Raw genomic sequence first — 20324 nt, forward strand, 5'->3', positions numbered from 1 at the left:
TGTCTTCTTTTTCATGTCAAAGTGGTTTTTTTTAAGTAAGCTCTTTAGATGTTTCTGTTCTTACTTTGTGGGTGCAGGGTCGTTTATCTCGGAGGATGACATTGTTGTGACTGTTTTGGACTTTCTCCTTCCTGCTCCTCGGTTGTGGTCCAGCTCCCTTTTCTCAGAAGAACGTCCTGGCTTCTGTCTTCCCTGTAGGGGGCTCTGCCCGGATGTCTGGGGGGTCTTCCCTTGCCCTTTTCTCCTTGAAGGGGAGACACGGCAGAGCTGACCGAACCCTTCGAAGAGGTTCAGCCCGTCACGGGAGCTCCTCACTCCAAGGCCCCGGATCCCGAGCTTTTGGGTAGAATTTCAAGAGTTCTTTATGCGGGTTATATCTCTCAATATTTTTCCACATTAAAAATTAAAACAACTTTTAAAAATCAATCAACTCACTTCATGATAAATAGAAGCATACGCTAACCTAAATAACTTTCTGTGAGGGTATTATAAAGTAAAAAAAAATTAGAGGAGTAGCACTGTTTTACATTTTTTTGTAGATCTCTGACATCTACCTTAACCCAGGTGGTGTCTCATGCCTGCTTCTGCGTTCAATCTATGGCAATCTATCATTTTGGTTGAAGTATATAGAAAAAATTCTGGCCTGACACACATGTATCTATTTAAAAAGGGAGGAATATTTTAATGGCCCTTTAGATAAGTGGGGCTACTTTTCTCGGATATTACATTGGAACTCAACAAAGGGCAGTTTCTTAGAGGTCTGCTGGAGTCTAACACCATACCGATGTACTACACCCTGTTCCTTTAAAACCCATTGGTCTGCTTTGCACTTCAAAAGGATCTTTGACCAAATGTATGATTTCAGGATAGCCTCGATTTCAAACATTCTTTCAGAATATTTTTATAAAAACGATCCCTTTGTAAGATTGTTTATAGTTAGGAAAATATGGTTCTGATATTCATATCAATATCTTTTACAGGAGCATCTGAGACCTTGCTCCCCAGCGCATGTCATCAGTTTGGCTCAAATAAATGAATAAAAATGCAAAAAAGTCTTTATTGGAAGATGGGTATGATTACATTAAATGCAGTTGAAATCTAATCGTTGGGACCTAAACACTGGATGGAGATAAAAGGTTGAAGAAAAAGAAAAGCCAAAGCAGCAACATTGTAGGCTCATGTTCCCCATTACAGGAAGGATGGAGGGCTTTGGATGCAGGTTTTGTGTCCTGGTCTTTCAATACAAATCCTCTCTCTGGGCACGAAAGAATTCTGAGCAGAATCCATCCTGTTACTTCTCACAGCCTAGCAGAAATAGTCCTTGACAATGTTTAGCTCCTTGTGCTCTACATGTTGTGCTCATCAAGCTCCCTTTTGAGCTTTCATTTCATCTCCAGAGTTGACTCCGCGGCAGGAGGAAGTGTCTCAGGTGACCCACCCAGGCCCTAGGTAAAGCTCACAGGTAAATGCATGGCACTGATTGCTCAAGAACCACAGATCTGGGAGGTTGCTCAGTCCCAACCCCTAATTTTAAGGGGAGGAAACCATGGCTCATAAAAGGGAGGCGGTTTACCTTAGATCACACAGATAGTTATTAATGGCCACCCAAGGCTGGGGTTAGTGTCAGGGCTCCAAATCCCAGTCCTGTGCTCTATTATAAACATACCTCTTGAAAGGTTTGTTTCCTGATTGACTCAAGAAGGCTGAGGGCTACGTTCTGCATTATGGTGTCTGACTACAAGGTAGGCCTTATTTGAGTCATTTGGCCAGTTTTCCTTTACAACTCTTTTTAAAAACTTAATCTTTATTGTACCTTTTTTCCATTACCATTTAGTCCCCTTATCTCTCCCCTCCCGCCAGCAATCATCACGCTGTTGTCCCTGTCTGTGAGTCCTTTCTAAAATAAAAGGAGGAGCTTGGCGTGTTCTTGTGCGAGGTATAGAAAAGAAGCTCCTACGGCTGGAGTGTGATGAAAAAAAGGGAGTGTGGAAGACACAAGAAGAAGACTAACTGTAAAATAAAATACCATGTACTGTGGGTGCACAGATGGCGCCATGGGACGGGGTATGGCAGCCCCTGGAGAGGCTCCATAAAGGTCAGAAACCGGACTGTCCCTTTCAAGTTACAGCCTAACGGGGCGGGGCCTCGGTTTCTCATTGCATCAGTGCCGCCGATGAACAACTCCACCTGTGCATCACCGGGAAGGCGTGACTTGCAGATTCTGTTTTGTACTCAAAATGAAACTTAGACTCATCCTACCTTCAGGTTTGGGGAATTTTCCCTTTTCCCTGAGTAATTGTTCCAAATACATCCTATTTTTTTGAACAGGACTATAAGAAAGAAAGTAAGATTTTTTTTTTTACTTGAGCTGGAGTCTCTCATTTGGATGGGAAATTAAAAGAAACACAGTTCTCTTTTACAGAATGTGTTACGTAAAAAATTTTCTCTGACCACTGACACAACCTTGAAGTTGGAAACTGTATTTTGACCTTGAAGACCCAACTGCCCTACAGTGAAAGATTCAGGAATGGGGCTTCTTCCCTTCTGGTCTGCAGCAGACTCGAAGCACCACCTCCATTTCCCACCCACTGATGTCAGTCAGCTCGCATTTGGGCGCCTGGTATCCACAGGGGCACATGCGCATGCGGAGACAGAAAATGGGGAGAGACGAGCAGTGCTAAATGTCCTAGGTGTGAACAGTTCACAGGAACACAGCCTGTGGTTAAAAATGTGTCTACCATCGTGCAGAAATTACAAACATTCCAGTGGTAGGAAAATGTACTACAAGAAATGATAACTGGTGCCATCTCTCCCTGCCCTCCTGTGATATGTAGCCCACGATTCATCTTCTAAATTACATTTCAAGGGAGAAGAAAAGCATGGCCCACATCATTTTTTGTCTTCCTGGCTCTGTGAAGCTTTCACTAGCCTCCTCGGATAAGATTAATTGCATGTTCCTCAGAGTTCTCAAAGCATTTTGTGCAGGCCTTGATTATATGACTTACTGCCGCTGCTATACAATGGTGTTATTCATTTCCATACTACCAGACTCAGCCCGGCGTTTTATATGCCGTAGGGATTCCACACAGGTGTTGAAAGCAAGTTGAAAGAAAAAGGAAATTTTTACTCCATTTTTTTGAAGAAGGGAGTTCTGATGATTTTAATTTGCTAAAAAATAATTTTGAAATATAAGTTTATTATGGAGGAATGGTCTCTAGTTCCTCAGTTTTTATTCTTGAAGACCAAAGTTACAGTTTCAAGAACTCTTCTCTATTCCAAGAGAGTGATGCTTTATAAAACAGCTAGCATTTCTTCCTTGTTTGGCAGTTTAGGAAAAAAAGGGTTTGAGATTTTAGGGACAAGGTAAAATGGGGAAAGTGGCCTTTTTTTGAAAGACCTAGTTTCCTGACCATTTGGGGATCATCTCTTCTAGACACCATGCTAGAGACTTAAATATCTAGGCTATCACAGGCATCAGGAGAGAAAAAGAGATTTTGATACACAGAAAGAAAAAGATGAAGTCTCAATTGCATTCCAAAACATTTCATGCTGGAAGGTTTTGTGATATAACAATTTAAATCTAGTCATATACCAAAATTGAACAGAGACTGTATGAAGAATTATATACTATTATCACTTATGGACATGAATGAAAAAATTCTTTGAAAATTATGAACAAATCAAGCTTATCAGTGCATAAATATCTAAAACAACTATCTGTGACCAGGTAAAGTTTCTTCTAGTAATATATGTATAACTCAAATCAGAATTCCTATTAATATAATTTACCAGATTTTCAATAGGGAGGAAATCATATGCTTATTTTCTTAGAGGCATATTAAACATTTAATAAGATCCAATATTCATTCCCAATAATATCTTAGCAGAATAGGAAAAAGTGTTTTTCTAAGGGTCAGAGGAAACATCAAACTATAAAACTGTAAAATGCTTCAACTGTAAAAACAGTTGAAGAATTCCCACTAATGTCAGAAAGAAGATAAGGATGTCAACATGCGATCGACATTATATGGTGGGACTTACCAAAGCAATAACACATGAAAAAAGGTGGAGGGGGAGGGAGGTTAGAACTGTACAGGAAGACAAAACAATTCTTCTAATTTTCAGATACCATTGTCTGCAATGAAACTCCTCCCCCCAAAAAACTATAAACCATTATTAGAACTAATGGGAAAATTTAGAAAGTTAGTTGGATACATTATCAACATAAAAAAGTCAAAAGCATTCCTAGATGACAATAATAGCCAATTAAAAATAGAAAATTTACAGTTACATGTATGAATATGGTGGTGAAATTATAAAACATTATTTTAGGACATTTAAAAAGTCTTGATTTAAGAGATCTATGTTTATGGAAGGGATGATTCAATATCATAAAGATGTCAATTCTGCCAAAATTAATCTATAAATTGAATGCAGTCCCAATAAAAATGCCATCAGAGTTCTTCACTGAACTTGCCAGTACAAAAGAGTCTAGAAAAGCTAAGCCAGTGCTGAAGAGGAGCAATATGGGCTTAATAATGAAGACAAAGTGGGATTGGGCAGGGACAACTCCCTGGGCCGACGGGACGGAACGCAGAGTTCAGGCACAGACCCATGCACACACGGAAACTGGCCACGGGAAGAAGTGCAACCATAAGTCAGCATAGGAAGGATGTGTTTTCGACCAGCGGTGATGGAGTCGTGGGCTAGCCAGATGAAAATAAGGATTTGGCTTTCCTAACATACGCTGTGCTTCCATCAATTTCAGTTAGATTAAGGCATATGTAAAAAGCAAGATGATAAGACTTGTAGGAAACAATAAATTTATGAACTGAGAACAGGAGAGACTTCTTCAAACACAACAGAAAACCCACATACTATAAAAAGTATATTTATTTAGTGTAGTCAAACTCATGAATTACACAACTCCTTTTCAAAGAAACCACAACTAAAGTTAAACAAAAGACCAAGTCTCATACTAGGGCATGATTTGCAACTCACGTAACCCACAAGGATCACTAGCCAGAATTCATCAACTCCTCTGCAGCAATATGAAAAAGGAAAATCCCAACAGGCAAATGAGCAATGAATGTGAGCCAATGAACAAGAAAAGATGCGCAGTCTTACTGTAATCGACAAAAGACAAAGTAATATATCCCCCCAATAAAGTATTATATAGCAATTAAAATGAAATAGAGCGATAAAGCTCAAAAACAGTGTTAAGTGAAAAAAAAACTGTGAAAAATTGACACAATTTATGTCATGTTTGAAATAAGTGAAAGCATGTCACATGTTTTAAATAAGCACTTACATACAGAGTCATGGCAAAAGAATCATACTTGGGAATGAAAAACCAAGCCCTGGCCAGCAGCTGCAGTTATGGTGGTATGTGGAGCCAGATTACACTGGCTGGTCTGAGCCAACTCTGTGTAGCTCGTCCTACTTCCCTGTTTTGGAAGTTGTCTTGTTCAGCGATGTCTTGTTCGTAGCCTAAAATCTGCGGCGATAGAGCATTTGCACGGTAGGAATTGGCAAACACTCTCGATCTCAGGTTCCCTCTCCCTTGTCCTCACCCTGGGGAGCTGGTTTACCATCACTGTGCCATTCTCCCCAGAGTGAACTGCAGTGGGGGTGGTGCATGTGGGGCTTCAACACGATTTGTAACATCTTTATGCTTCAAAGACTTTCTAGGGCAAATATGTCACAAGGAAAGGCTTCGACAGAGTGGGGTGGTTCATGGGTGTTTACTCTGTGCTGTTCTGTATTTTGGAAATATTTCCTGAAGAACAAAATCTACTCAGATGAATTTTTCAGGTCAGCATAAAACCACTTGCTTTTTGCCCTCTTTAATTTTAGAGATTTAAATCTTGCTTAGTTAGTCACAGCAATACGTGATGTTGAAAAACCTGGACCAGAACTAATAATAGAAACTTTAAAATTATTTCAAGCCCCAGCCATAGATCGGCTGGGTACTTCTACCTTTGAAATCAACTGATATAGGGCGATAGTTAATAAAAGGTTCATAAGAGGCAGTAACATGAAAAATAATATCACTATTCTTATTTGACCAATTATAATAGCAAAAACATCCGAGCTCTGAATTTAGACTCCAGATTAGGAGAAAGGAAATAAAAATGAATAGGGATAATATAGTACCATTTAACTATAAAAGTTTAATGAGAAGATATTATTGAAAACAATAAAATACTAATACTAATAATAACAATAGAGGTTTGACAAAAACCAAGGCATCGAAAATAGGCTAGACTGTGTTCCTAGCTCTGTGTCCTGAGCCTTTCTGCACACACAGCAGACTGCGGGCCTGTCGGATGGGTGCCCTGTCTCTGAGAGGTGTGCCTGGTCTACTTCAGAGAGGTAGGAGGGTTAAATGAGGTCATGCATGTGCAGGGGGCTATAGAAATGTGACCTACAAAAGGGACAGGCACAAACTGGGTCACGTATCATTGTGTCACTATGCAGACACCTCACGAGTCATCATCACCACACTCATTCACTCTGACTTGGGTTATTTCATCACGTCTGACTTCCTTGGTCCAGGAGCACCACAGAGAAAAGAACAGAGGGCCAGTTCAGGAACAGAAAGGTCTTCTCACTCTTCCAGCTGTTGCAGACCGGGCTCCAATGCCCACGCCCCGCTGCCAAGGCCCCAGCTGGTGGATAGAAGATGCAACTCCATTCTTATCTTTCTTGAAATTAGGAGACACATGAAGATCTGAACTCCAGGGGGTAAAACACCCTTCCTGGATCCTGCCACAACAGGTCTGGAGTCAGAGAAGCCCAGATGAGGCATGCATATAAGGTGATCACACACGAAGCTCTACAACCTCTGGCATGAAGCAAGCGCTAGATAAACAGTCATTGCCACCAGCTTACAGCCAATCCACAGGGGGCCCCACTCCTGGGCCCGCCAGCACTGTGGCCTCGGCCCTTGTCCCCCCGTTAAGGCACTGCCGGTGGACTCCGATCGCCTGCTCTAACATGGACCCATGATGTGAACACATGGACTCCACGTCCCCTAGTCTAGCTTGTTTGTCTTTTCTCTATTTTCCTATCTAGTGGTTATTTGACGTGGATAGTATTTTTCCACTGTGGTGCACGTTACAAACATCTGAGAACCTTTTAAAACGTCCCTATACCCCATCCCCGTGCCAGACCAACTCATCAGAACTTCTGGGCTTAGGAGCCACCATACTTTTTAAAAAGAGCTTCCCAGGTGATTCCACCCAGTGTGTAGCCCAGGTTGAGAACCACCGTTTCAGAACATGCAAACCAGTTTTCACAGGCTACTAAATCAAATGACAGAGATGTGGCAACACCGGCATTTTTGACATGCTTAGGTTTCCAGAATGGAAGCATGCAGCTGATGCAATTCAGCAAACACGCCTCCCGGAGGCGGGGCCTGTGCTAGGAGTTCAGGACTCAAAGACAGCAACAGAGATGTGGATCCGGCCCTCGAAGGGCTCATGTATTCCAATTTCAGTATGAAAAGGTTGGGGAGGATTTAAAATTTGCATTGTGGTTGAGTCTCATAATGGCAGGACACTGAAACACTTGATAACGGGGTTTTACTATATCAAAATCAATGTCAGCACTGGTTAATATTTGGGTGTTTACTGTGTGCTGGCATTGAACTAGGCACTTTAAGTGGGTCAGCTTCACAATAACCATACGAGGTAGACACATGTTTTTGTATTCATTCATTCCACGAAAGTTCTGATGCCCCCTATTGGCCGGGTGCGGTTTTAAGCACTTGGGCAATAAAAGACCAGATGGATCCCTGTCCCCTGGGAGTGTTCTGTGAGTGGCAGTGGGGAAGAGAGAAACAAGATTTCTATCCCAAAAGTCAACCATATTTTATGTTAGAAGTTGCTAAATTCCAGGAGAAAAAGAGAGCTGAGCAGTTAACGTGTGCGTGTCAGGGGGTCAGGTGGGTTTCTGGGTAAGTGCATTAAGATAGGAAGATTGGAGCAAAGACTTAAACTGAGCAAGTTCTTTCTTTTACTTCACTAAAATTCACCAAAGGATATGCACATGGTTCAGCTGGGATGCAAACCCAGATATTTTGGGAGCCAGAGCCTGTGCTCTTTTCAAAAAAAATTTGATCTTCATTGTATTTTTTCATTACCATTTAGTCCCCTATACCTTTCTCCCCCCAGCAGTCACCACACTGTCGTCCATGTCCGTGAGTCTTTTTTCCTTTTTGCTCAATCTCTCCACCCACTGACCTCTGCCCCCTCCCCAGCTGTCAGCCTGCTCTCCATCTAAGAGCCTGTCCCCATTTTTCTTGTTAGTTCAGTTTGGTCATTAGATTCCACATATGAGTGAAGTCATATGGTATTTGTCCTCTGACTGGCTTATGTTACTTAACATAATGTTCTCCAGGTCCATCCATGTTTTTACAAAGGGTTAAATTTTCCTCTTTTTTATGGCTGAGTAGATTTCCATTGTATAAATGTCCCATAGTTGTTTTATCCACTCATCTATTGATGGACACTTGGGCTGCTTCCATATCCTGCATACGTAAATAATTGTAAATATATTCATTGCAGGGAACATCGGGGTGCTTATGTTCCTTTGAATTAGTGTTTTGGGTTCCTTTGGATATATTCCCAAGAGTGGGATAGCTGGGTCAAAAGGCAGATCCATTTTTAATTTTTTTTGAGGAACCTCCATACTGCTTTCCACAATGACTGCACCAGTCTGCATTCCCACCAATAGTGAAAAAAGGGTTCCCCTTTCTCCACATCTTTGTCAGCACTTGTTTGTTGATTTAGTTTGCATCTCTCTGATGACTAGTGGCTTTGAGCATCTTTTCACATGTCTACTGGCCATCTGTATGTCCTCTTTGTCTATTCAGGTCCTTTGCCCAATTTTTAATAGGGTTGTTTGTTCTTTGGTGTTGAGTTTTGTGAGTTCATAAATTTTGGATATTAAGCCCTTATCAGACGGATTGGGAAATATGTTCTCCCATTCTATGAGTTATCTTTTTATTTTGTTGGCAATTTTCTTTGCTGTGCAAAAACTTTTTTAGTTTGATGTAGTCCCATTTGTTTATCTTTTTCTTTTGTTTCCCTTGACTGGGGAGATACATCTGATAAAATATTGCTATAAGTAATATCTCCAAGATTTTGCTGCCAATATTTTCTTTTATGATTTTTATGGTTTTGGGTCTAACATTTAAGCCTCTGATGCATTTTGAATTTATTCTTGTGTGGTGTAAGAAAGTGGTCTAGTTTCACTTTTCTGCATGTGTCTGTCCAATTTTCTCAACACCATTTATTGAATAAACTATCTCTAGCCCATTGTATGTGCTTGCTTCCTCTGTCAAATATTAATTGACTATAAAGGTGTAGGTTTACTTCTGGGCTCTCTATTCTGTTCCATTGACCTATGTGTCTTTTTTATGCCAGTACCATGCTGTTTTGATTACTAGGGCCTTAAAGTATAGTTTGATATTAGATAGTATGATTCCTCCAACTTTGTTCTTCTTTCTCAGGATCACTGTTGCTATACTGGAGTCTGTGCTCTTAACCTGCCTACTACCTGGTCTTCCAAAAAGTATCACACTACTTTATAATAAGTGACTTGCTTGCCCCTTCAGCTCCCTGGCTGTCTTGTTTCCTAAGGAAATGATCTTAGCCCAGTGCCTGCTACATAGTAGGTACTGAATACATGTTTGAATTAATCATTTACAATTTTAATTGTTAACTAATACCAACTAACATATATGACTTAAGTACTCATTTTGTGTTTATTGCGTCTTGCCCTCTGGCCAGGCGGAAGGACACTTTCGGAAGTGGAGGTGAGGATGCTGCGGACAAAACCCGTGTGGAGTTTTGGAGGCCCCACTCGTATCGTGTGAGAAGAATGCTCTGCCAGGGAAAACAGGTCTCTGCTCTGAGCCAGGAGGATGCAGCGGGACAAGATACTGAACACATGGGAGACTCATACACAAACAAGAATGGCCTTCCTGGGCCCCGGCAGGTGTGACTCAGTAGATTGAGTGTTGGCCTGCGAACCAAAAGGTCACTGGTTCCATTTCCAATCAGGGCACATGCCTGGGTTGTGGGCCAGGTCCCCAGTTGGAGGCATGTGAGAAGCCACTGATCACTGTATCTCTCACACACTGATGTGTTTCTCCCTCTCTTTCTGCTTCCCTTCCCCTCTCTCTAAAAGTAAATAAATTAAAAAGAAAAAAACAGAATGCTTCCGGGTGGAAGATTTCACGACGCAAGAGCCCACACAATGTTATGAAGTCAAATCAAGGGTTCCAGGCAAAGTTTTCTTAGTCCATATTCATTTGAGAGAAATTCATAATGTCCCCATGTGAGAGCAATCTTCTGAGTAGTCACTTACCTATTGAAGTGGTAGATATCTTGTATGTTTCCAAAAAGGGCTGATCTTTCTTCTGTCCCCAGAGGAAGTTTTGTTTGGTCCCTGATGCAGTCAAGGTAATCCTGCGAAAGCAACGAGAAGGCTGTCTTAGATGTTGCTGTCCTTCCATAAGTCATCTTTAGTTTGCAAGATGTATCCTTCTCTCAATGTCAATAATTATCATATGGATGTGCTCATTAACTCCACTCTGAGAATATGGAGTCTCTCTTTTATTAATGATGATAATGCTTAACATATTTATAGAATGAGGATTGTGAGCAAAGAAAAAGAGTGTTGTATACATTAATTATCTGCCCCCCAGTAGTATTAGAACTTCTCTAGAAGCATAATGTAATGACCACAGTTACCAATAGTATTAGAGTTTTGACATAAAAATATCATCTGCTGTTTCCTTGATATGATATCATGATATGGTAAAAGATACTCCAAACTTCATACAGTGAAAAACCAGAGATGCAGATCTTAAAATTTCTCATCACAAGAAGAGTAACTTGTAACTACATGAGGTGATGGATGTTAACTAAACTTACTGTGTTTAGTTAACACACTGTATACAGTTAACATACTGTAACACTGCTATACATTGTGTGCCTTAACTGATGCAATGTTATATGTCAATTCTATCTTAATAAAACTGGGAAAAGTGACAAGAGTCGATTTAAACATACCCTTTAAGATAGAAAGAAAGTACTGGTACAGAACTAAAGTCTTTCACAAATACCAGCCAGGGCTCAGACCCACAATGGGTTCCATGTACATGGCTTAGAGGCAGCTATTTGAACAGTGGAGAGAGGGAAGCTCCTTCCTGCCCTGTGTGCTCAAGAGTTCACAACCGAGCATCCCCGCTCCCTTCGACCATGCTCAACAAAGCTAGCTCTGTGAGAGGCAAGAACACAATAAAGAAAAAAGTGAAAACAGCTGAAACAACATAAATTTAAAAAAAATCAGTGCCATTCCCTGCCCTGAACATGTACGGTGCCCCTCTATCAAACTCCACAGGGGCTTGGGTGGCATTTGGAGGAAGTGACCTAGCGACCAGTCAAGAAGACCATGAAAATCCCAGCACTTGGACCTCATTCCGAAGCCTGTCCAGACACAACAGGATTTAGAAGCAACTAGCAAAAGGCGAAACTGAAATTGAAGAACCACCTGATAATTGTTTCTTCTCTTTTAATAATCCACACTCATGCTCTCACATGCTTTATGTTCCACAGACAGAAAACAGGCAGGGCTTCACCATGAACTTCCTCAGTGGCGCATCTGACAGATGGCGTCGAACAACTTCCAAACAGTCTAGTTGTTTAGTATTAGGATCACTGTCACGCATGAACCAATGTTCATTTCTTTTTGAAACAAGCTTTGTGGTAACATCTGTTCTTAAGAAAGTGGTCATCTCAATATGAAATGAGTCACAAGATTTAAGTGCAGCTGTCATTAAAAGCTTGCAATAGCAAAACCCAGTCTCCTTACTTTTATGAATGGAACAATTATAAGAGGCTTATATATCTGCACAGGATACAGAGTTAGTGCCCACATAAGAAATGTTGAAGGAGGTTAGAACTGATGTAACAGCATTTTTAACATGTTAAACCTAAATTACATTTCCTCAAAAAAAAAAAAAACAAACCAAAACCCAACAACATGTGTTCATTGTTATTTTCATAAAATTATATATGGTCCCAGAGGATGGGCCGACATTTAATTTACACTGAATGGTTATATTTGACAGTTGCTTAATACTTTAATCAGAATTTTAAAAGGACAAATTGTACATAACGCTAAGAAGGTAGAGCAGAAGGATGCGGATGGGTATGAAATTAAGAAGGGAGTCAGAAAGCTGTGCATGAGCACAGTCCGCACCCAACCGCGGGGTGAAGGGAGAGGCGGAGGTGGTGTGCACAGACCACACCCACCTGGTGGCGCACCGGGGTTCAGCCAGACGGCCGACAATCCCTTTTCTTGATTCAAGTGCGAAGCTTGCTCATTTGCAGAAACCTGAAACTAAATTCTTCACGCGAGGGAAAGATGGAGTGAAGGGGCTTGAAGAATTTCATCTGGGGTAAGAGACAAAGAACTGTGGCCCGCTTCCAACAAATGCTGGCCCCTCGCCAAGTGAGAGAGGTTCAAAGCCCCGGTCTGTGGTGGAGAAACTAGATTGTAAAAGCTGCTTGCTCTGAAATGGTTCAGAAAATAGATGGTCAGGAGTCCAGATTTTTGTAGGCCACTCTAGAAAACAGATCAAAGTCGCATGGCCACAACTTGTTCCCCCTGCTGATCATAATTAAGTCCTTTAAATATGATACTTTAACCCTAACCCGGTTACTGAAAACTACTGTAGCATGCACTGCATTAGCAGCTGTAATCATCTGAGGCCAAAATGAGAGGTTTGAAGCTCAGTGATAATAACAGCTCATTCTGTGCTCAAATGACAGAGGAAAGATACCAATGAAATTTATTAGGGCCTGCCATGCTGCTTATTAATTTTATTGGCTTGATGTTAGTGCCTATTGCTACCCTACTGTGAACAACGAGAGACCACTTTAAAACTTCTGCATTGGACAATTGGTGTCCAAGAGAACCAAGAATTTCCTCTACTTTGGGGAGATTCACACAGAAAAGAACTTTTCACCATTTGAATACTTTTGTCACATAGTCCTAAATTTTGCCAAGAAAACATTTATTTTTCTATTCTTTTATGCCCTTAAGATTTCTACCACTGTAATAATTTGTATGTAAGTATCTTCTTCTCATTAAGTTTTTCATTCCTTGTAATGTCTATTATTGAAAATAGATGATAATCTGATTTAGTGCCCTTTGAGGTATGGTAAGCGAACAGGATCCAGTTTGCAAACTGTTGGTTACTGACCTGCCCCAAAGTGCAGAAATCAAGAGAAAGCACGTAGAAACTTCACTTGATTTTAGCCCAAAGGCTGGGAAGCAATAGCACAATAGCATGTAGAAACTTACAGCATTTGGGCAGAATGCGATCTTTCAAATCTAATGATAAATTTAGCCTTATATTTTGCATGTCTGATTTCTTTATTTTATTTTTCTAGTAATTCTTTTTACTACTGTACTTTTCAAAAGTGTCAGCATGTGAGCGACTGGGAAACACACACGCACGTCCCCCATGAGAGGAAGGTTGAGAAGCAGAAATGCTGCAGAAACTGGGGAAGAGGCGCTGGCTGGGTAACCCAGTTGGTTAGAGTATCATCCTATGATGCCAAGGTCGTGGGTTCGATCCCCAGTTAGGGTCATACAATAATCCATCACTGAATGCATAAATAAGTGGAACAACAAATAGGCATTTCTCTTCCTCTCTCTAAAAATCAATAAATAGAAAAATTTTAAAATAAACTGGGGAATTCAGATTCAGATTCAAAAAGGTTCTGTTCATAAATCCTGCTCACATTTCAGAATTCTCCCCACTGATTTTATGGTTTAACCTTTTTGATCTAATCTCTGTTGTTAGCACTTCCAAATTCCAAGTCTTGTAACTCCTATTTAAGACTTTCCATCTTGGTTTTGGGGGGTGCACCCTTTTCTGGTTCTCCATCCCCTCCACCTTTCTAGAACCTAGAACCTAGTCATCTCTTTATCTAAAAGCCTGCCTTCCCAATGCCACGGGCTACTCAGAGACACCACGCATACCACAGTGACTTACACACGTGCATCGGTTTTCAGTTTAACAGCACAGCCACATTCATGCATACAACCTCCCCAACACACACACCTTTTTTGAGGACACAAGAATGCATGCCAAGTTCTGTTTTACAACCTAGGAATCAAAAAGATGAATAAAACATGACCCCTTCCCCCAAGGAGCTCCCTGTGTAGTTGAAAGACAAGTGTAAACAAATAAGTACAATACAGTGTTTAGGCCACAGAGCTGGTGAATATTCAGTACGCGGGAGAGAGGAGGCCCACGAGGCAGGGGTCCAGTCCAGGCCAGGGGGAGGCTTCCCAGAGGAGTGACAGGGGAGCTGACTCTTTAAGGATGACCAGGAGTCTGAAAATAGAGAATGGAGTAGGAAGGACATGACCACATCCGCGAAGAGAGAACAGAGTGAACAAAGGAGCAGGGTCGTGGAATGCCGGGTGTGGCCAGGGCACCAACAGGAGCCCAGAAGGGCTCGCCAGGGCAGGGCGAGCGCATGCGCGCGCACACCCAGGGTGTTGGGCTGTCACGGGGGCGAGGACAGGACTGATCAAGGAGACTCTTCCATGCTCTGCAAGTGGTACAATGAAAAAGGATGTAATGAGACCAAAGAGCATCCCAGCATCAGTGAAGAAAATACAACAGAAGCCATAAAAGTGCCGGTGGGGAAGCAGTTGGAGCAGCGCCGGGGAGCGCAGACCCGATCCTCCACCAGTAAAGGGGGCCAGTCGACAGTGAGTGTCACAGTGTAAGTGACTGAGAGACAGCGTTGGCTTTCAGGAGGAGGCAGTCTGGGCCCTTCTCTTTTCTTTCACTTCCCCCTTTAAGGATGAGGGGTGCTGTTCTCCTAGCTTCCAGCAAAGACAGTAAAGGAATGAAAAGGCAGCAGTCCCCGTGGCTGCAGCGTGGAGAGAGCCAGGGAGCTCCCTCTGGGGAGAGGACCCACCAGCTTCCACCCTTCCTCTGGTTTCCTTTTCCAGGTGGCTGGAGAGGCCGCGCATGAATCCAGCGCTGCTTCTGCAGGCTGGGACTGCAGAGGCCTCAGCAGTGCAGTTCTGGGCCTTTTGGGCTGGCTGCTCTTCCTCACACCCAGATAAAACACTTAAAGACACCCCTGGGGATTCGCAGTGAACAGGAGACAGGCAGGTCTTTAGCCTGGCTCATCCAGATAGTAGACGGCTCCCGCTCCCTTATCTTGTTCTCGTTAAGGTCAAAGCTCCCTGGAGAAGTGCGGGTTTCAGTTCCCAGCCACCGTCCTTTGCACACACCGAGCCCTCGGGGACCATCAGGGCAGATACCACTGGTTCCGAGTCACAGGCCCTGCCCACACCCCCACTCTGGCACTTTCTCTTCCCATGCCTGGGGGAACTGGAGCGGAGCAGGCAGTGGCCTGGGGCAAAGGCGGCCCCTGGGTTTCGGCCACGTGATGCCTGTGGTCACTACGGGACATCCCTCTAAGGTTTGTTGGGCTCAGGAGCTGCAAAGCCACACTGAGCAGTGTGCTCACAGTGCTCTGCAGGGGCCCGGAAGTGCCCAACTGGGCAGCTGCAGGGTCTGTCGCACAGCAGTGACAGAGGATGGGGACATCGCTCTCCCAGGCTTCCGGGCCCAGGGGCGTGTCAAGGGTTGGCCTCGAGGGAGCAGCTTTAGGATATCTCAGTGCTAGTAAGGTACTGACAGACGGATGTGCCCCTCTGCCCATCTATCCCTCTGTGAGTCTGTTCACCTGTGCCTCTGTACACCCCACCCATCCCCCATCCACACATGCCGCATCTATGAATGAACAGGCTGGTTGGTGTAGGAAAGGAGAAGGTGGCAAGAGGAAGGCTGGTGTGACAAGAGGGGAGTAACTAGCAATGACGAGCACTAAAGAAGACGGAAGGTGACACTCGGGGCGGAGGTGAAGGGACAAGAGCAGAGGCGAAAGACAGAAAGAGGAGCCCCTCCCCAGGGAAGGCTGGGCAGGGAGCCCCGTCTGTTCCAGGGGGGCAGGGACCAGGCAAGTCGGCGCTGGTCGGCTTCACCCTATGCTGTAGAACTCAGAACTCTAACCAGCCAGAGTATTTGAAGTAAAAAGTTCCCTCTCCATCCACACGGACCTTCTTGTTCTCCCCCAGTGTCCTCCTCCAGCAGTAACTCTGCTTAATGATGTATCATACGCAGGACTCTGGGGTATATTCCAGGGCAGAATTATATCTTTCCAAAATGAGATTCTGTGCTTCACTCACAACTTGGTTTTTTCCATTCTATATATATAAATACGCACAATTCTTAAAGGTAAATACAGTTCCTTCTCATTCTTTATGGTGGCTGCATTGCATATAATGCACTTAAATAAAGATCTTGGGGGGGGGCGCATCCTATGTGCTAGTAACTGTGTGAAAAGGGAGCATTCAGAAGTGAGGACCATGTGATCCCTGCTCCCTGAAGTGCTCCCGGAGAGAGTAAGGGAGGAAGACATGGAAAGAAGTAATTGTCACAGTGTAACAGTTTAAATGTTAGAATTATTTACAAAGTGCTGTGAGAGTATAGAATACATTTTCAAATGAAAGGAACCTTTATCTCCCTCCCAAGTAAGCCACTAAACAGGGTTTATAGTAAAATTTCCTGCTGTAGCCTGCAGATAAGGTATCAGAAGTCTAATCTTCAAGTTAATCTCTCTTTTTTCTATCCCTATCTGTGGGGGAGGCAGGTACAGCGAAAGAGATGGGTGAAAGCTGGGGTCTCTGGCCACACCCTCAGGCTGGAAACAAAAGCTCTGATTGTGGGAACAGTAGTTTTCCCTGAGTTAATGCAACGTAGCCCCCACACCACTGAGAACTGTACTGAAAATACAATCTATCGCCAACATGACAGAATCTGTCTGCCAGCGTGGTTGGCGGTAGGCAGAAAGGTGGGGCAGGGAGGGTAACTGGGGTGGGGAGGAGAGGGGGAGGGACAGGTAGGAAAAGAAAAGGGGAAAAAGAGAGTGAAAGAGGAGAAAAAAGAGAAGAGGAAGAGGATAGATGGAGTCAGAGCGAACGACACATGTGCATGCTTTCGAGAGAGAACCAAGAGGCAGAAGGAGGCAGGGGAGATGGAGAGGGAGAGGCCCGAAGTTAAAAGCAGCTTACACTGCTGACGTACAAGCTCCCCTCAGTCTCCCTAAGTGCTGGCGGTGTGTGGAAGTCGGTGTTGACAGCTCTCAGAGGTTGGAGCAAGAGAAACTCCTGGGAGGTTTTGGCCTCATTTACCTTCTACAATCCTTTCAATACAAAAGGCATCAGTAAAAAATGCCAGGAATGGCCATTCTCGTTAAGCTGTGACAAATGATACTTGTGCCTGTGTAGTCACTTCCATCGTTTCTCATCTTTCCCCTGGAAGAAGGGGGCTGGAGGCTCCTCTCAGAGAGAACCTGGAGAGCTCGACCTAAAGTGGAGCGGGGTGGGTGTGTGGGTAAAATTGGGCAGTTCTTCCAGAAAGAGAAACTTTGTTGGGGGGGGAGGGGGCTAGAATTCCGTTAAAACAGCAATATTGAGTACGAAGAACAATCATAATCTTTGCTTGAAGACAGTAACACAGCACAAAAACAATGTTCTATTGATCTGTTATACATTCATTTTAAAAAATCATGCTTAGAGCTTTCAAATCACATTGACGATGTGCCCAGATGCAAAAGCTCTTCTTAAAATACGAGAGGTGGGTGGAGCCCATGAAGAGGCCCTGTGCACACTGAAACGTCTTCCCACAATTAGCGAGGGCCACCGTTCCCCTTTCCTGCATCTTCAGTCCTGTCCTCATTTCTAGCTACCAGACCTCCCCCCACCCCCGCAAAAAAAAGCATTTGGGGTATAATCTCTGTGCTTATGGAATGCACAGAAATGTAAAATATCTTTAAATCTTCAAAATGGGCAACCAGAGAGTTTACCAGAACCCTGGGGAGGAGGGCCCAGCCCCCGGCTCCCCGGCAACCCTGGGAAGACGGGAGGTGGAGGAAGCGCACCGACAGCTCCTTGGGAGTAAGCCTCCCAGACGCCCCACGTGTCACCAACTCTCTCCTTACGTTTGCCTCCTCACTGGGTCAACTCTATTTAGCAGGATTTATTATTTTCTTTGACTTGACTTCACTACCTCGTCCTCTCAGGTCCCAGGGCAGGGAAGGAAGCAGATTCAATTCGAGGTGGCTCTGATCCTGCAGGAGGAAAGCGGGGAAGCCTGCCGAGGTGTTGCAGGGATGTGATGTCCTGGCAAAGCTTTAAGTACCTGAGGATAAGAAACTGATTCATCTCAGTTATAATCATGCCACACTGTGGGTGTAATTGGAAACATGGTAATTAAGGAAAATTAAATAAAGCCCAAAGGGTTTTGTATATGGGAAAGAAAATAAAAGGTCAGTAAAGGAAATGTATATTATTAGATCGTCTAAAGTTTAACTCCTCTTCACCACTATCTACTATTGCCATCACCTCTGTTGTTGTTATTATTACTATTATGATTATTATTACTATTATTATTATTTTACGTTTATTGCTAGGTACTGAGCTTTCTGCTTTCTATGCATTATCTCATTTAATCTTCATGGCGACCCCAGGAGGTGGGCCCATTGTTAGTCCCATTTTATTTGAAAGCTGAGAAAGGTTCCATCACCCCCCAAGGGCATACAGACAGTGAATGACTCAGTTGTTGCACTTGAACCAGGACAGGCTGACTATGCCTGGGTGCCCTTCAAAGATTTCGGTCCTTAGTACAGCGTCTCTAACCAGTACAGGAGGTTTGCTGGCTGCCTCTTGCATGGAACTAACTGTGACTTACATTAGATGCAGGGCTGGAGCCCACCGAAGATGACAGGGCACCTCCCATGTGTCAGGACCTTCACGTGCACTGGTGTCTGTCCATTCACGCGCTGACCCTGCTCCTTCCTGTTTGCAGTCCCCTAGCTGTGCTTTCCCACGAGCCGACACACCAGCGTTCAGCCACCTGCCGCTGTACTTTCCACACCGGCTCACGCCTTCCATCCTGTTCCCAGGTGCTCCTCCTCCCTTCTCACGAGTGCGTGGTTCCTGCAGACATCCCACCTTCCCTGCCGCGCAGCCAGGCAGGTCAGCCATCGTTCTTCATTTGCACGGTTCTCTCCATGCAGCTGCCCCACAGTCACGCGCCCCCCTGACAGGGCCGGGCACTTGGAATCATCGCAAGTGGGTTCCTCCAGCTCTCCGGGCCCCGTGATACTCTTAAGCACATAAAAACATTTATGCAGTGGAGAGTGTGGAAAGCAGAATGTTTGAAGGGGTGAGGAATCGCTGTGCAGTGCAGACTAGACACGCAGAGAGATCGAAGCTCTGAATGCACGGGTTTCCTTGGAGGGAAGGGCTGAGGTGCCGAGACGGAGGGTGCGAAGGCCCCGCCGAGGAAAGCTTCCTCCCCGGTAGACGGGCAGCCGTGTTTCACTCACTGCCTCCCCTGGGAGCGACACAGGAGCAGGCTTGTTCGAGTAACTTCGGGCGTGCTCCTCTGAAGACAGTCAGTCTGGGCTTACGCAGCGAGGCTCCGACTGCTCCACAGGGCTCTGCACGTCACTTCCATACACCGATGGCCCAAAAGCCTTCACTCAGCATTGAAATGTGGCCTTTGATTTCTGCAGCAGAAATACTTCCTGATCACAGACCAAGCAACCCATTCACCACCCACACTTCACCTGGGGACTCTTCGTTCTTGGCACCAGCAATTTTGAAATAAGGACACCACATGATGGCCCACTGAAACAGATGCAGCTGTACGTGACCACGTACACATTGCCAGTTACTGTATCTTAACCCAGTGATGCATGGGATAGAAACAAACTATATGGCCTATCTAGGGTGTTGGACCACTTTCTAGTCTCTTCTCCTAAGGCAGAAACTGTAATACAGGTAATTCTCATAGTAATTGGTCTATATATGAGGAGGGACCCAAAAAACCAGAATTATCTTCTGGGTGGCAGATCCCTTGCAGTCCAGGCTTCTCCTGCTAGGTCAGTGTTCTAGGGACACATTTGTACCAGTGTACCAGCTAGTGTTGTTGTGAGAGGCTGCATTCTACTTCAGTAAATTGTTTTGAAGACTCTTTCAACACATTTGCCCATTTCATGATGGGTGATTTACAGGTGCACCTGCCCATACAGTGCTGAGTGTTCAGCAGTTTTTGACCAAAAACAGAATGACCCTTATGCTCCACCCTCCCTATTCACCTGATCTTTATGAGCATGACAGTCTTTTTTGGTTTCCCCAAATGA

The 20324-nt window shown here is 44.0% G+C and overlaps 1 protein-coding gene across 10 annotated transcripts in view; it reads right to left on the minus strand.

Moving 5' to 3' along the window:
* PLEKHG1 (pleckstrin homology and RhoGEF domain containing G1) overlaps positions 1–20324 on the minus strand; it is a 201796-nt gene that overhangs the window by 43959 nt on the left and 137513 nt on the right. For all 10 annotated transcript variants that reach the window (XM_053668704.1, XM_053668703.1, XM_053668709.1 and 7 more), the window contains one exon: positions 10378–10478. In XM_053668704.1, coding sequence (XP_053524679.1) covers positions 10378–10478 — 101 coding nt within the window. The remainder of the gene's footprint in view (positions 1–10377; positions 10479–20324) is intronic.

This window comes from Artibeus jamaicensis, unplaced genomic scaffold (genome assembly GCF_021234435.1).
Source record: "Artibeus jamaicensis isolate MK-2021 breed Jamaican fruit bat unplaced genomic scaffold, CSHL_Jam_final contig_497, whole genome shotgun sequence".
Taxonomy (NCBI): Eukaryota; Metazoa; Chordata; class Mammalia; order Chiroptera; family Phyllostomidae; genus Artibeus; species Artibeus jamaicensis.